Source organism: Phacochoerus africanus, chromosome 4 (genome assembly GCF_016906955.1).
Source record: "Phacochoerus africanus isolate WHEZ1 chromosome 4, ROS_Pafr_v1, whole genome shotgun sequence".
In the NCBI taxonomy this organism is placed as follows: Eukaryota; Metazoa; Chordata; class Mammalia; order Artiodactyla; family Suidae; genus Phacochoerus; species Phacochoerus africanus.
The window spans coordinates 47,025,666-47,043,740 of NC_062547.1; the positions used below are offsets into that span (position 1 = coordinate 47,025,666).

Consider the following 18,075-nt stretch of genomic DNA (forward strand, 5'->3'; position numbering starts at 1 on the left):
CAAAATAGGCATTCAATAAATATTACTTAAGGGGTGGGGAGTTTCAGTACTCTACCTCACTTTTTGTTTATAACTTGAGAAAAAAAAGTTGAAATAATACCAGTAATACTATGGTAAAGCTGGCAAAGTAACACACTGTTGTTGACACTATAAACTGATATAACTGCTCCAAAAGAGACTAGGACAAACTACCAGGAATTAAAGAAATGATATAGTTATTAATCCAGTTAACCTACTGAAAATAACTAAGAGGAGAAAATGCGTTCTTTTGTTTGTTTTTTTGCTTTTTAGGGCCACACTTGTGGCATATGGAAGTTCCCCAGCTAGGGGTCGAATCTGAGCTACAGCTGCAGGCCTATGCCACAGCCGCAGTAATGTGGGATCTGAGCCATGTCGATCTGAGCTACAGCTGTGGCCTACACCACAGCTCACACAACTCCAAATCCTTAACCCACTGAGCGAGACCAGGGGTTGAACCCACTTCCTCGTGGATACTAGCTGAAGTCATTTCCACTGCACCACAATGGCAACTCCAAAAACATGTTCTAATCCTAATTTTTCAAATAGAAATTAAAATTCCCTAAATACACTATACTAATTTATGTAAGTGAACATTATATAAGTTATGGTATAACAACATGATGAAATATCATTACATTATGAAAATTATAACTATAAAAAAAATTCAGGAGAATGGAAATTATTTCAGTAAGTAAAGTTACAAATTCTCCATTTATATTTTATGTAAAACAATATATTTTCAGAGACCATGAGGAAATTTTTAAAAAAAATATAGCTTTGAGTACTTTCTAAAATTCTTACATTTTCAGTATTTAAGAAGAAAAAATATCTGCTATTCTTTTAAAAGCCCAAGATATGTCAGATAGAATCTGGTCCACTCAACCTTAAAGCAGTGCTTTGATGCCTACCACATTTGCAAAACATTGGGAATGGGGAGGGTACTGTTTTTGGAAAGGTATACAGAGAAGATCCTATTACAGGTTTCTGAGGACAGGACAATAAGTTCTGGGTCACCAGGAACAACAAATAATTCATGAGACGAAAAACTCCTGGGCCTTATTTTTCTTTTAATTTAATATTATCTGAGAACCTAGGAAAACATACTAGAAGGAAAAATTTTTTTAATGAACTAACTCGGTTGGGGGTCTTAAACTCCTTGGTACATCTTTTTTCTACCTTATCTCAACTGGGAAGGGGAAATCTGTTAAAATAAATATCCAGCAAAAAAAAGACATTTCACACAGAGAGGATACTGTCCGCTGGAACGTAAGGCAATGTGCTGTTTTCTTTTTCATTTGCAAAACAATGGTGGCAGGAAGAGTAATGTTTTGGGAGCAGGACACAAAGGATATTCTGTTACAGGTTCCTGAGGATGGTGACAGAATTTCTGGGTCACTGAACATAAGGAATAACTTGAGAGAGGAAGCACTCCTCTGCCTTGCCTATCCACCCCTTCCCGCCCATCTGGTGACTGAATGCCCAAACCTGAAGGCAATTTTGTGCCCTCATAAATAACTCTCAGTATCTCTGCCAGTATCTCTATCCTCAATCTGTTTTACCAACATCAAATTTCTAATCCTTGAACTTTAGGCTGAGACCCTGACACGTTAGATCTGAAAGTATTTAGTAGCACCAAACAAAAATAAAGTTCTCACTATGTTTTGGTTATACGGATTCATAAATGCACCTTATTTAACACTGGCTTTTGGGGGTAGGGGAACAGGCAAAATGAACAGATCTTTATAATTATGGTCCATCACTAGTGTAGACATAGAAACTACTTCAATAAAGGAAAAAATCAACTTAAACTGACTATAAATTTTCTTTTGTTGTTGTTGTTGTTGTTATTGTTGTTGTTGCTATTTCTTGGGCCGCTCCCGCAGCATATGGAGGTTCCCAGGCTAGGGGTCGAATCGGAGCTGTAGCCACCGGCCTACGCCAGAGCCACAGCAACGCGGGATCCGAGCTGCGTCTGCAACCTACACCACAGCTCATGGCAACGCCGGATCGTTAACCCGCTGAGCAAGGGCAGGGACCGAACCCGCAACCTCATGGTTCCTAGTCGGATTCGTTAACCACTGCGCCACGACGGGAACTCCCTGACTATAAATTTTCTTATTCACCTGTCTTCTATGGACATCTTAAGTTGTTCAAAATCTACGTTGAGGAGTTCCTATTGTGGCTCAGCAGGTTAGGAGCCTGACATAGTGTCCGTGAGGATGCAGGTTTGATCCCTGGCCTTACTCAGCTGGTTAAAGATCTGGTGTTGCTGAAAGCTGTAGTGTAGGTCACACATGCGGCTTGGATCCCGTGTTGCTGTGGCGTATGCTGGCAGCTACTGCTCTAGTTCAACCCCTAGCCCAAGAACTTCCATATACTGAAGACGTGGCCATCAAAAGAAAAAAAAATTCTAACTTGATAACAACCTCTAACTTGATAAACCAGGGCTCTCACGCTTGGCATAATAGACACCTGTGAGTTTATTAAAAATGCAGATTGCTGGACCTCATCCTTAAGACACTTTTAAATGTCTGATTTAAGTCCTAGGAAACCACATTGTACATAAGTTCCCCAGGCCACTCTTCCTCATCACTCCCATCCCCACCTCTGAGAAAATACGACCTGAATGAGATCGCATCACTACTGCTGCTGATTTTTTTTAACCTAATGAAGATAAAGGCACAATGCCTAGGGGCCAATTAATCAATCAGGGTAGGGGACCCAGACATTTGTAATTTATATCACACCCAAGGCACTTGCTAAAAATGAGAATTTCTGGGAGTTCCCATTGTGGCTCAGCGGTAATGAACCTGACTAGTATCGATGAGGATGCAGGCTCGATCCCTAGCCCCACTCAGTGGGTTAAAGATCCAGTGTTGCTGTGAGCTGCAGTGTAGGTCACAGATGCAGTTCGGATCCCACGTTGCTGTGGCTGTGGTACAGGCCAGCAGCTGCAGCTCCCATTCAACACCTAGCCTGGGAACTTCTATATGCCACAGGTGTGACTAAAAAAAGCAAAAATGAGAATTTCTGATTATTATCCGAAATTCTGGTTATTATCTGAAAACTAGGGGGTCTGACTTGGCAAGGAGAGTCCAAGATTCTGTATTTTTAACACATCTCCCAATAATTCTTAAGATTCTTAATACATTGTAAAGTTTGAGAATCAATGCCTTAGAGTCAACAGTTTCTTAATCTTTTCTAGTCACCAATCTTTACTTCTCCTCCTTTCTGAACACCTCTCATATCCATACCCTGTGCCTTCTCACATAAACTCCTCCATCTCTGAAATCTCAGACTATGAATTTTCCTCAGATCACACAAGCTGTCCTCCCATTTCTGCCCTTAAGCCTGTTTTCTGTCCTCATGATGGTCTCCAGTCTCCTGAAACTTCTTAACTTTCAACTCCACTGCCTTTCTTTGTTCTATCTTCACTTTCCTTACTACTTAAGGTATACCAGACCCTATGGTCAACTGTTTAACCTTTATTGTCCTCAATATCAACTCATCCTTTGTCAGTATTTCTTTACAATTCCTACTCTCAAAATTCCTTTCATTCACTTCAAGATTTATAACCATCAAATATTAAAATAAATGAGCTCTGTCACCTCTCATAGCACTTTAATGTATGCTCTTCAGTAACTCCACATTTTCTATCCTATTGTAGTTATTTAAGCATATTCTATCTTCTCTATTAGACTATTATGGACTTTACAAATAGGGTCTGCGTGCAATTTATCTTGATTTCTCCCAAAATATTGGGTATAATGTTGGAAGTAAAATCTGGATTTTTTTTGCCCTGGTAGTAATGGCTTTGAAATATTTTTTTTTATTTGTGGCTAACTTAAAAAGTGGTCATAACGAAAAACTGTTTCGCAAGTAGTCCTTATATGCCCATCTACAGTATTTTAAAATGTCTGGCCCAAATCTAATGTTGCTATATCATCAGTTAGACATCAAAATCCATTAAAATTGCTTCACAGGAAACAGTAATTTCAATGTAATGTAGGGTTAGGTCAGTAATCATACATGCCTTGACAAGGAAAAGAAGAACAATACATTTTCTTGTTCACCTGTCTACCTCTTTCCATTTTTATACCTTTAGTGTTTCCATTTTTACACCTTTAGTGAAAGAGGAAAGAATAATAAAAAAAAAAAAGGCTTCTGTTAATGGTAAACTTGCTTACCCCAAGGGGAACAGAAAGAGGAGGAAACAGTCCCCAAAAGTACTGCACTTTGGTCTTTCTCCTAAAGGTTACTTGGATGAGTTTCACTCTAATGTTACCTGTTTACAAATTAATTTCCCCTTTAAAAGCATCTAATTTTCCCTTGAAACCAATAAGCCAGTATCTACATAGCTTTTTTTCTTGAAAACAGTTTCATAAAGCTATGTACACTCTCTCTTTTGGTTATGAAAAAAATAATGAACTACAGGAGAAAATATCTTGATTGATTATTTCAATTAAAAACCCACTTGTAATCACATTATCCAAAAATAATAACTGGCCATTATAAAAATATAGGCATATAAATACACATATATGTATACATATTTTATGAAAATGAGATCATACTATAATTTTAATAAGATTCCTTTGTCACTTATGAACCATGAATACATATTGCTGCATAGAAAGAACTAAAAAGTAAATACTCATATGAGGTAATAAAGGAGAAACTCAAGATTAGAACTAAGGTACGTAGCTCCAAAGCTCATGCCCTTTCCATTACACAGTGATGCCTCAGCCTCCTCAAAGTATGAAAGGACTCTGCCCATTATATTAGAGTGGGTAATGTAAGCATGGAATTAATGAGAAAACACCTTGAAGCTATAAAGCATTATTACAGAAATGTAAGGGACTGCTACAGTGCCCTCACCTATAACACAGGAAAAACTCATTGTAATGCTTTGGCACTGGACCATCATATTACACAAAGTTGATTAAGGTTTATACACCTATACATAGACAATATGAGAGATAATCTCAAAACCCTTTATAATCAAAATTGAACTTTCTAAAAACATTTTAAGAAAGTTTACAAGCAATTGTGAAGCCTAAAGAAGTCTGCACCATTTTATTTGATAAAAGATCATACAATTAGATTAACAGTATAAAACTGTATTGTTGGATACAACATCAAAAGAAATGCATTAAGCACCATTACTTCAAATCATAGTTGTTAGAATTTTTAAATATAGCGACCATGTAAAACGTTCTCTTTTTCTTGAAATAGGCATCTTAGGAGTTCCCTTCGTGGCTCAGCAGTTAACGAACCCAACAAGGATCCACCAGAATGTGGGTTCAATCCCTGGTCTAGCTCAGTGGTTAAGGATTCGGCGTTGCCATAAGCTATGGTGTAGGTCGCAGGTGAGGCTCGGATCCCACGCTGCTGTGGCTGTGGCTGTGGCTGTGGTGTAGGCTGGCAGTTGTAGCTCTGATCTGACCCCTAGCCAGAACTTCCACATGCCACAGGTGTGGCCCTAAAAGGAAAAAAAAAAAAAAGAAATAGGCATGTTAAAGGAAGTCCAAGTTATTTTTAAGTTAAACTTACATTCAGTGGTATCCTGCCCTTAACACTGATACCAAAGTTCTAAAACAAAAACAAGATAAGAGTCCCCTGGTGGCTCAGTGGGTTAAAGATCTGGCGTTTGTCACTGCTATGGCTCAGGCTGCTGCTGTGGTATGGGTTCAATCCCTGGTCCTGGAACTTCTGCATGCCACAGGCATGGTCAAAACAAAAAGCAAAAACAATGTATGACTTCAATGTACAAGTCATTTTATCTTACTTGGAAAATCTGAGCCTAACTTTTAAAATTTTCAGATGGACATGTGTGGAGTAGAAAAATTACGTATGTTTCTGAAAGAATAGAGCGAAGAATAACACTATTAGTTGTTAGGACTAATATTCCTACCCAAGGTAAACTTTTCTTTCTTCTACTTCACACTTCCCATTTCTTGCCTCCTCTCTGTCTCATGAATTTAATTCATGGCAACTTCTTCTAATAAACATACCCTACCTATCTGATGTTTTTAACTAACAAGAGGAAGGAAATTCTTTTAATATTCTGTAGGACTCTAAAAGTTATAATTAACAGAGAGCAAACATTTTCGAAACAACCTGACTAAAAAGTAAAATTCAAATTAGATCTTTTAACTATGCTGAAGTCCAAATATCATATAAATACCTTTACTTACCTTAAATTTTCATTAAACCTTACTGTAGCTGCACAGTGGAATATAATATTGGTAGAATCTATGATGATCTTTTTATCTTCCTCACTAAGAGCCAGTTTAGGTTGGGTAAGTTCACTGTTGATTGCTATAATTTTCTCCCTAAAATCTGGATTTTCATCTCTCAATCTGTCAAAAAGCTATCAAAGGAGAAAAACATTTTAGAACAGTATTTTTCAACTTACTACAACCTATCATCACCATTTTTCCTCCCCCAAGGATCAGTATCTTTTAAATTTCAACTGTGCAAATCCTAAGGTTGCTTTCTTAACTGCTATCATCCTGTATGAAAAACACTCTAAGGGGGCCCACATTATTATTCCCATTTTACAGATGAGGAATCTGAGACACAGAGAAGTTAAATAACATGCCAAGAATACAAAGCTGGCAGTTTGCAGAGTTAAATTTGAACCATCCAGGAGTTCCTGTTGTGGCTCAGCGATAACAAATCCGGCTAGTCCATGATGACGCGGGTTCAATCCCTGGCCTCACTGGGTTAATGATCCGGCGTCGTTGGAGCTGTGGTATAGGTAGCAGATGTGGCTTGGATCCCACGTTGCTGTGGCTATGGCACAGATGAGCAGCTACAGCTCTTATTTGACCCCTAGCCTGGGAACTTCCATATGCTGCAGCTGCAGCCCTAAAAAGACAAAAAAACAAAAACAAAACTCAAACCATCCATGCCTTTGCTGATGAGATATTATCCCTTAGAATAGATATTAGCAGTACAGACATCAGAACAATGATCAATCAGATTTCTAAGATCCAAACCTTAATTTATCACTTCATTTTAATTCGGTTTTAGTCCCTTTTAATAGGTAAGAGCAAAACACCAGTAATCATATTCATCCTAAAAACTTAGAAAAAGAATTTTAAAGGAAAAAGCAAAGTATGTTAAAGGAAAAAAAAGTTAGTAAGCAAATATGCAAATTAGGATCTGTATAAATTTGAGAAATCTATATATATGTATGATTCTAACTTGAAAATTCAATACTCCTTAAGTATACTCGAAGGAGTATACTTAAGTAGAGAATCAGATCCCAAGATGGTTATAGTGTAAAGGTACATTAATTTATGAAGTCAAATTTAAATTTTTATCCCAGATTTTATAGAGGAACATTGATGCAACTTCCAGATAACTGCTCTGTTACTCCCTGAGTCTCCACTCCATTGACGGTCCATACTTACATTTTAAGCAGAGATTCTTAATCTGGGAAAAAAGTCTATACCTAACATATATGGTACACATTTCCACCTTCCTAGATGGCTTTCAGTAAATAATAGTCTCTCCCTCCACCACTGTTAGCTAATGACTTCAATATCACTGTGGTCTTATATTAATAAAATATTTACTAAACATTTCAGATGAACCAAGCACCTTCTAGACATTGAAAAAACAGGAAAATGGCCTACGCCTCATGCTATTTAGTGTGATAGGAAAAATTACACAAGTAAAAAATTAAAATACAATGTTAAAAGTAAAAAAATAGGAACTGTACAGGAGAAACAATTAGCCTAGCTAAGGAATAATCTGAAACTATAAAGTAGAAGAAAAGTGTTCCAAACAGAGAAAGTAGCACGTATAACCACAAGAATGCCTTAATGTTTGGAAAATTAAAATTAATTCAGTAAGACTTGGTCAATGAATGGATGAGGGATAAGGGACGTGAACAGGGACCATGTTCATTTTGCTCAGCACACAGGCCCTAGATAACAGAGTGCCTGGCAAGATACAGACATGATAAACACCTGTTAAGTGAATAAATTCATTAGGTGGAAAGCACTAGAAGAGAAAGCAGTACAGCCATGGAGATAGTTCGATTTTGTGAATGTTGAGGGTATAGTGACTATATGACACCTCAGAAGACTGGTCTAGTAGAGGTAACTGGCTCTGTGGGTCCTGAGTTGAGGAAAGAGAAAGCTAGACTACTGATACAGATTTTACTAACCACATACAGGTAGCCCTAGGAGCAGAGTATCACCCAAGGAGCTCAGTGACAAGCATCCAAGGTCCAGACTATATGAAGCTTTTTCCAAACCTAACTTAAAATACAACCTTTTGGAGGTCCCTTCGTAGCTCAGTGGTTAACGAACTCAACTAGGATCACCAGGATGAGGGTTTGATCCCTGGTCTTGCTCAGTGGGTTAAGGATCCAGTGTTGCCATGAGCTGTGGTGTATGTCGCAGACGTGGCTTGAATCTGGTGTTACTGTGTTTGTGGTATAGGCCGGCAGCTGCTGTTCCAATTCAATCCCTTAGCCTGGGAATCTCCATATGCTGCAGGTGCGGCCCTTAAAAAAATAAATAAATAAAATAAAGGCAAAAAATAAAATAAAAGAAAATATAACCTTTCGTCTCATATAAAACAGTGGGCGCTAAGTCATCACCTAACTGGCCCTATTAAGAAGAGATCAAGGCCTAGGACAGAACTCTGAAGAATAATAAGATAAAAAGAAGCCTGAGGAATGACCAGAAAAGTATGTTTAACATACTGAATTCACACTTTTTCATTCTCCCAGAATGCCAATGACTTTTAATTCCCCTTCATATCAGGTGTCCCTAACACTACCACTAAAGCATGATTATGCTGCTTCATAAGTTCCATCTCTTCTCTTCTCTAGCCATCATCTCTTTGTTTAATAATATCTTTTCCAGTGCATTCAACCCACTAGTACCCATATTAGTCCCTACCTTACTAAGTCCACTAATGCCTTCTTTAACACCCTTTATTCCCTTTCCAGAACTTATTTCATGGTCAACTATGTTAATTCAGTCCTCACCAGCAATGGAAGTTTCTTTGCTGAGACACTGCTGTAAATCAGTGGTTCTCAACTTGGGGCAATTTTAGTTCCCAGAAAACATGCAGTGATGTCTAAAGACATTTTTGCTTTGTCACAACTGGGATGGTGAGGAGAAGGAGCTGCTGGCATCTAGTGGGTGGAAGTCAGGAATGCTGGTCACCCTATAATGCACAGCACAGCTCCCCGTAACAAAGAATTACCCAACTCAAAATGTAAATAGTGCTGAAGTTAAGAAATTCTGCTAGAAGACAATGTCCCACTATAGCACATGTTCCTTTCCTATACTCTTTCATTCCTCTTTCAAAATCATATTAAGCTCTACCTATTAAATCTCCTACTAACTTCAAGTGTACATATTCACTGCTATTTGATATAAAAAGAACTCATTTTATTGATTCACCAGCAATGCTATTCATAAGTGGGAATGAACTGCCCTAGGATTAAGTGGAACAATGTGTCCAAGGGGGAATTAAAGGTATAAGATAAAATGATATAACAGTATGGAGTATTTTAGTCAAATATTTATTTAGACAAAAACTTGGAGACGAATGATTTTTATACTGAAAACAATGGCCATATGTTTTGACTATACCACAAAAGTTCAATGAAATTTCAGGCTTTAAATATAAGACAATAATTTTCTTTACAAATCAGACTTACTGTGGAGGAACTTTTTAATTTGTTTTTTTTTCTTTTTATGGCCACGCCTGTGGCATATGGAAGTTCCCAGGTTAGGGAACTTAACCAGAGCTGCAGCTGCCAGCCTACACCACAAGCCACAGCAACACGGGATCCAAGCCGCATCTGCAAGCTACACCAGATCCTTAACCCACTAAGCAAGGCCAGGGATGGAACCCGCATCCTCAAAGATACTATGCCGGGTTCTTAACCCACTGAGCTACAACAGGAACCCCAAGGAAAAATTTTAGAAGCATTATCCTGGAGACCCCAGAGAAGATGCCCAAATTGCTTACATTTTATTTAGGCCCTCAATCCAATATCAATTTCAATAATTGCTCCTATCCAATCTCTCTTAATACTTCTACACTCTCTCTTCCTTCCCTCCTCCCTCTTAAGAACTCAATAGCCTATAGGCCCAATTAAGACAGGGACTCTTATTTATCTCTGAATTCAACCCCTTATATCAAGTCAAATGCCCAGTACTGAGTAGGCACAATAAGTGTTTTCTGAAAAATAAAAAACAAGAATAATAATCTCTCACGAGGGAGAGGTTTAAGAAGGGAATTACGGCATACCAATTATAAGTCATTCATGATAAAATGCCAAGATGAGTAAATAAAGGGTAGAGACAAAATACACATGCAGGCATTTTTACTTAAAATAAGCCTTGTGATCTTATAGCCCCCTTAATGACTCCCTTCTCATAAGTTTTAAGGGAAGCAAAAAATTCCAAAAAGATTCAGCAAAATATGAGAAAGAGAATAAAAGGTAACATGAGACTAATGTATAGTATTTGAACTGCTAAGAAGTACAGGGGGAGGAGTTCTCTTCAGGGTGCAGTGGTTAACAAATCAGACTAGGAACCATGAGGTTGCGGGTTTGATCCCTGGCCTTGCTCAGTGGGTTAAGGATCCGGCCATGAGCTGTGGTGTAGGTCACAGACACGGCTCAGATCCTCCATTGGTGTGGCTGTGGTGTAGGCTGGCAGCTACAGCTCCGATTAGACCCCTAGCCTGGGAACTTCCATATGCCGTGCGTGCGGCCCTAGAAAGACAAAAAAACAAAAAGAAAAAGAAAAAAAAAGAAGAAGAAGAAATATGGGGGGAAAAAAAGAAAAAAAAAGTACAGGGATAATTTCTAAATTTCTGAGAAAGACTCTTCCATACCACAGTTAAATAAAAAGCAACACTGTGTGATGTCGAAGATAAGCTAATGTGATGTGACAGTAAGCTCCAATCCAAAAAACTATCACAAAGGTAAATGTTTATTTATTCAAAATAAAAGCATGGCTAGTTACTACGTAAGGATTTGCTACTACTTTGTTTTTTTTTCAACAGGACTACAAGAATTTAGATATTCAAATGATTATCATTCTCATTCAAGACAAAACAAAAAACCACCATCACTGACATTTCTTTGGGGGATATGCCTATAGAGTCAGAGTCCCTACCTGTACCAAAACTGAACTCACAACTTTCTAATCACTTTTGTTCCTGGTCCCAACTTCATTCTCTGAATCTTTACTGCCAAGCTTGGCTTTAAATTAATTGTGGATGTCTGCAGAAGTCAACCCTCTTCTTAAAGCATGAACATCTGCCCTTTGGGATATTCATAAGAATACACAAGAAGGCTGTCCCCAAATGGTCCAAGCATCCAAGCAACACTGTCCACTCTTAATCAGCCACAGTTCTCAGAGTGTAGTAAGATCTTAGGAGTTTCCAAGATTATTTTAGGCAGCTCACGAGTCAAAACTTTTTTCATAGTAAAACTAAAACATTTGCATTTTTCTCTTTCATTCTCTCACAAGTACAGAGAGGAACTTCCCAAAGGCTACACCTGTAATGACACCAACACTCTGATGGATAATGGAATGTCTGCTTCTATGTATATTCTTTTACTTTAAACATTTCTCAATCTTAATTTCTATAATAAGTAAGACAGCTGAAAAAAACTCACAAAAACAAAACTTCCTTGGAAGGTTTTGAAGTTGATAATTTTTAAGAGTGAAAGGAGCTCAGAGACCAAAAGTTTGAGAATCACTGCATTAAATAAATGGTCTTTCAATCTATCTGAAGAATATGAAAAAGTACAGCCAGGTAATGATACTGGTCTACAATACACTGCAGTCAATTTACAGCATTAAATTATTTGCTCAAGGGTTATACTTAAAAGTCACTTGGAAAAAAAGCTCTACATTATATCATGCTTTTTAAAAAAGTTCTTATACTAGGCTACCAAATAGCTCTCATTTCAAAATAATATTGAGGAGTTCCCATTGTGGCTCAGTGGTAATGTACCCAACTAGTATCCATGAGGACTGGGGTTTGATCCCTGGCCTGGCTCAGTGGGTTAAAGGATCCTGCGTTGCTGTGAGCTGCAGTGTAGGATTCCGCATTGCTGTGGCTGTGGTGTAAGCCAGCGGCTACAACTCGGATTTGATCCCTGGCTAGAAACCTCCAGAGCCTTTGTCCTTGCTGTTTCCTCTGCTTTAACACTCTTCCCCCATATACCCACATGGATTCTTCCTCACTTCACTCAGGTCTCTGACTAAATGTCACTTCAGAAAGAACTTTTCTGACCATCATATCTAAAGAAGCATCTCCATCACTTTCTATCCCCCCTTTTTGCTTTGCTTCCTTCACAGCACGTCCCACTATTCAACATGTTACATGGTTGTTAACTTGTCTCCTTAACTAGAATGTAAATCCCCAAATGCTGGGACTTTGTTTTTGCTGTATCTCTAATTACCCGAACAACCTCTACAATACAGCAGGACTGGATCTATCTTTAGGGAAGGAGGGCAAAAGGGAAGAATAAAAGTGCATGAGAGTCTGGGTCAATGGGAAGAATGTTACTAGAGTATAACTAGCCATGTGAGCTATACTGTCACAAAGTAGCTCTCAAAGAAATAGATTTGTTTTTAAAAAGCAATTCAGAGAATAGTTTTTCTAGTTAAAATATTACTTACAGTTTTCATGTGGGGACAAACTCAATAAAGTAAACAGTAGAGACAAAAGTAAATATTTTTATTTTTTAATACCCTGTTCATTGTTTCTTATTTTTTGCTTTTTAGGGCCACACCCACGACATATGGAAGTTCCCAGGCTAGGGGTTGGATCAGAGCTACAGCTGCCAGCCTATACCACAGCCACACCAACACCATCAGATCCAAGCCCTGTCTGCAACCTACACCACAGCTCACAGCAAGGCTGGGTGCTTAGTCCACTGAGCAAGGCCCAGGGATCAAACCCACGTCCTCATGGTTCCTAATCAGGTTACCACTGGGCCACAATGGGAACTCCCTCAAATAATTTATTTTTAAAAGGAAAAATTAATATTAATTTACATCTTATTGTTAAAACCCTGTAGGTCTAAGATTACCTTTAGGAGGAAAAAAAAAAATATATATATATATATATGAACAAGAAAAACATGGATGCTTCACAAAAAAGACATTATCTTTCTGAACCAAAATTATAAGTGAATGGAAATCATTTTCAAACAATATAACACCATAGTAAAAATAAACATTCTAAATATAGTATAACTTTTTCTTAATTTATCATGTCACTGTAGTGAATATTGGTGACTATACTGTCTTATAACGTCGTAATATTAAGAAAATGAAATGTTATTTAAACATTCCCACACTTCTGTACAGGTCTTATTGTATACCTTTCCTCTTTTTTCCCTTTAATGTTCTATTATCATACTTTATCACTCCTAGGAGATAAGCTTCCTACCACTGCCCTAACCCATAAATGGACTCTTATTCCTACTGTTATTACCTCTGTTATTTTCTGTCCTTCACCCACTTCTTTTCTGCTTCTGTCATTTTTCTCTTAATTTTTGTCAACTTAGGCACCAAGCTTTTGTCATCAGCTTTCAGAAATTAAGCTATTTCCACTCAGTGTGTACTAGCTACACCTCTCACAACTAGTAAACTATTCAACTCAAGATTATTTTTCCCACTGTATCACAAAGCCTTCCATCCTCTTTGCCATATTATCTTATCTACTAGGGAAGTAAAGCTATAAAGTAGAAAAGGATTTGTTATGAAGTTGTCTGTATTATCTCCAACAACCATCACATAACTTCAGACAAAACGACAGCTTCTGAGACTCACTGTCCATATTTGAAAAATGGGATATATCAATATCTGTCTCTACCAGAGTATGAGCTCTGGGTTCAACTGTCAAGGTTCATAAACATTGGCTCTAACATTAATTATATGACCTTGTTGAAAGGGAATAATACCAGTACTTACCTTAAAGAGTTGCTGAGATAATTAAATACATATAAGGTGCTTTGCCCACAGTGCCTGGCATAAGGTTAAGCACTCAATAAATGTTAGGCACTATTAACTATGATTTTCCACTGAAAAATCAAAACAGACTAGAATGCAAATCATATCTACAGTTATTTAACTCCAGAGAGTTGTTAATCTGTAATTAACCATTATCTTTTGACACTTTTCAGCATTCCTTTAAGTGCTCAGGGTAACTGAGTAGCTCAAGAGGTTTCTGGTTTTGTTCTTCTGTTTTGTTTTGTTTTGTTTAGTATGTTAAGTCACAGCTGCTCTAGAAGGTTAAAAGGTACTAGCTATCTACCTAATAACTAAAAAATTACATAGCTACTATACTAAACTATCAATGAATGCCAGATAAATTCACTGACTCTGAGAAAATTCAAAAGCTTATGACTGTGAAATAATTCTACTCCAGCTCATTTCCATTTTTTCTTAGCAATATTTTTCTAAAAGTTAAAAATGTATGACATATCCTAGTATTATGACCACTCTGTCATCATGCTCTTATTTGCCAAATGGGAATATATGACTTTGCTGCCTCCTAATACTTTTGTGAGGAGCAATCAGTGCTTGCTAAGTTTTTAATTTTTATCAAAACATTGTGTCTCACAGCACAGGAGTTAGAAACTACCTCAAATATAATTAAACTGAAAACTATTTAAAACATCTAGTAATTACATATAACCTGCCTCAAGTATTCTAAAAACACATTAAACATCTACTATAAAGGTAGAACTTATTATATCCAATTTTCTTCAGAGAAGAAATCTTTTTTCTCCTGCTGATCACAAGTCATATTCAGTTTACTTCCTTCTTACAGGATTTTTTTTACTATTTTTTTCAGGATACTGAAGAAATATACTAAGTTGTTGATGATTAAAATAATTATACACACAAACACACACTTCTTTCTCTCTTTCAAATGACCATTTTCCACACTTACCTTGCCACTAATAGCTTCTTCTACTCGCTCCTTTGGTGTCTGTCCAGCTTTCTGTCGCACCAAAACATACACTGAATTCACCTTAGGGCAAGACCTCAGCAACTTTTCCAGAAGTACCTTCCCTAGGAAACCAGTAGCTCCAGTGAGAAGGATATTCTTGCCTTCATAGTATTCTGGGATTGAAACCATTCTGATCCTAAGGAAAATATGGGGCACATAAGCATCAGTTCAAAAATTTTTGTTCCTTGCTATGTACTAAAAATCTCTTGGTATTCAAGCAAGTATGTTAAAGGACAGGCAAAAATCAAAGCAGAATGTTACCAAAAGGGGACATTAACTTCTGGTTCATTGCAGTAAGGTGAAAAGTATGATGAACTGCAACTCTGGCTTTTAATACCTGTTTCTTTTTGGATCCCCTAGGACAAGTCACTCACCTTTTCTGGGCCTGGGTTTCTTTAGTACAGTTTGTACCAAGTGAGCTCTAAAAACTCCGGCAATAAGAATGCAAAACCTCAGTTAAACCCTTCATTTAAACTCAGTTAAACCCTAAACACCAATGAATGGTGTTTCTCTATCTCCAGAAGTATTTATATCACCAAATAGAGGTCAGCAGCAAGACTCAATTGTCTAGCTTGTATGACATGGTGAGGTGTCACATTCATCTAATATCACCAGTTGAAACAAGAGGTAACACCAAGTCCTTTCTCTTACATGTCTGTAGTGACAATATACCCAAAAGGTGTTTAAACTCCCTTTTAAAAAAGTCATAGTAAGAAATATACAGGCTGACCTATCTTCCCTACCCAAATTTCACTGAAACAGCAGAAAAGATAGTATACTAAGTGAATGAACAGACAGAAGAAACATGATGAGTGGAAAAAAACAAGATGAGAAGGATTCGCTATTCAAGACAATGATATTTATTGTTTAGAAATGCACACTCATGATAATGGATGCCTAAGAGAATGTAATATAATCAGAGAAGAGAAAAAGAAGCTTCAATTGTATCTGTTTTCTTTAAGCTAAGGAGTAGATACATGGATTTTATGTCCAAATTTTTCACGATTATAAAAAAATAAATTAATAACAATCAGGAGGAGTAAAGAAGGAAAGAAGGGATTAAGGAAGGTAAGAAAAAAGAACTTCTGTAAGAGACAGATGAGACTAAATTGGTAAGAGATAGATGAGACTAAACAGAAAGAGAAGACAATGCAGAAGAAATAAGAACTAAGCAAAACAAACATAGCAAAGGGCCATAGGAAGCAAAAGCTGTTCCAACCCCCTAAACAGAAAACACCAGGCTCGGATGCAAGAAGCTGAATTAAAGGGAAAACCATGGTAACTAAAAGTTGCTCACAGAACAGCAGAGCCACTCCTGACAATCTTTATTTCCATATAAACTTTGGCTCCCAGGCTTAGTATCCTGATCTGCTGATGAGAATATCCAGCATGGGTGCTAGGGAAAAAAGAGGAAGTAGGGCTGAGCCTGAGGTTGCTCTAAACACCCACAAATGGAGGTGGGAGGGGTGAGGGATTGAGAGAGGGGAAACAAAAAAAAACCAAAACACAAAAGTCTTCAGAGCATTCAAGCCCCAGAAATAAATTAGGTACTCCGGACTGTCTGGCTACGCTGGCCCTTAAAAAAAACTCGTATGAAATGGTCAATTAGCAATTTGACTTCAACTTGGAAAAAAGCTCTTTTCGAAAAACAGACTCCTTGGAGTTCCTGTCACGGCACAGTGCAAACGAATCTGACTAGGAACCATGAGGTTGTGGGTTCAATCCCTGGCCTCGCTCAGTGGGTTACAGATCCAGCATTGCCGTGAGCTGCGGTGTAGGTCACAGATGTGGCTTGAATATGGTGTTAATGTGGCTATGGTGTAGGCAGATTAGACCCCTAGCCTGGGAACCTCCATATGCCTTGGCTACAGCCTGAAAAAGCAAATTAAAAAAAAAAAAAGAAATAGAAAAAAGAAAAACAGACTTCTAAAAACTGAGAGGAAGCCAGTATCAGCTACCAAAATTAACCATCCTAGTCCTTAACAAATATGGATAACCAAGAAATCATTAGATATTTAAGAAATACCTACAAAATAAAGGACCAAAAAACAACAGAACCAACAGCAAAGAAAACTAAGTCACTGAAAAATTTAAAGAAAATTTAAATTCTAATAAATACCCTTTAAGCAATTCACAAGAATATTGCCTCCATCGGGAGTTCATCGGCAACAAATGTGACTAGTATCCATGAGGATGTGGGTTCAGTGATCTGGTGTTGCCCTGAGCAGTGCTGTAGGTCGCAGATTTGGCTCGGATCCTGCATTGCTGCAACTGGCATAGGCCAGCAGCTGTAGCTCCCATCCGACCCCTAGCCTGGAAACTTTCATATGCCTCCGGTGCAGCTCTAAAAAGCAAACAAACAAACAAAAAAAACAATATTGCCTCCATCAAATAACAAACTGCTATGACAAAGGAATGACGAGTAAGAAAGTACTGGAAACCAAAAATGCAAATGTATATAGAAAACCCAATCAATACACAAATAAATTATTTGAATTACAAAGTCAATTTAAGATGGTCACTAGATACAGAAAAAAAAGTGTACTTCTATACATCAGCAATACACAGGGAAGTAAAGTTTAAAAAAAAACTATACCACTTATAATCCCATCCAAAACACCAAAAAATTATGGAGTTCCCATTGTGGCTCAGTGGTAACAAATCTGACTAGTATCCATGAGGATGTAGGTTCAATCCCTGGCCTCGATCAGTGGGTTAAGGATCCAGCATTGCTGTGAGCTGCAGTGTAGGCTGCAGACTGGGCTGGGATCTGGTGTTGCTGTGGCTGTGGTGTAGGCCGGCAGCTGCAGCTCCCATTCGACCCCATGCACCACGGACACAGCCTTAGAAAAAAAAAAAAAAAAGATGGAAAATATCAAGTAGGTATTGATGAGAATGTAGAGAAACTGGAACTCATGTACATTGCTGATGAGAATGAAAAATGGTTCAGTTGCCGTGGGGAAGTTTAGCAGTTTCTTAAAAAGTTAAACACAGAATATCAGATGACCTTGCAATCCCACTCCTAGA

General features: G+C 37.7%; 1 protein-coding gene across 4 annotated transcripts in view; it reads right to left on the bottom strand.

Moving 5' to 3' along the window:
- The window catches only part of FAR1 (fatty acyl-CoA reductase 1), a 71,311-nt gene that overhangs the window by 28,603 nt on the left and 24,633 nt on the right, over positions 1 to 18,075 (bottom strand). For all 4 annotated transcript variants that reach the window (XM_047776239.1, XM_047776240.1, XM_047776238.1 and 1 more), the window contains 2 exons: positions 14,989 to 15,184; positions 6,219 to 6,394 (listed from right to left, as the gene is read on the bottom strand). In XM_047776239.1, the coding sequence (XP_047632195.1) occupies positions 6,219 to 6,394; positions 14,989 to 15,177 (365 nt within the window). In that variant the 5' untranslated portion in view covers positions 15,178 to 15,184. Of the gene's footprint in view, positions 1 to 6,218; positions 6,395 to 14,988; positions 15,185 to 18,075 lie in introns of those variants that run through there.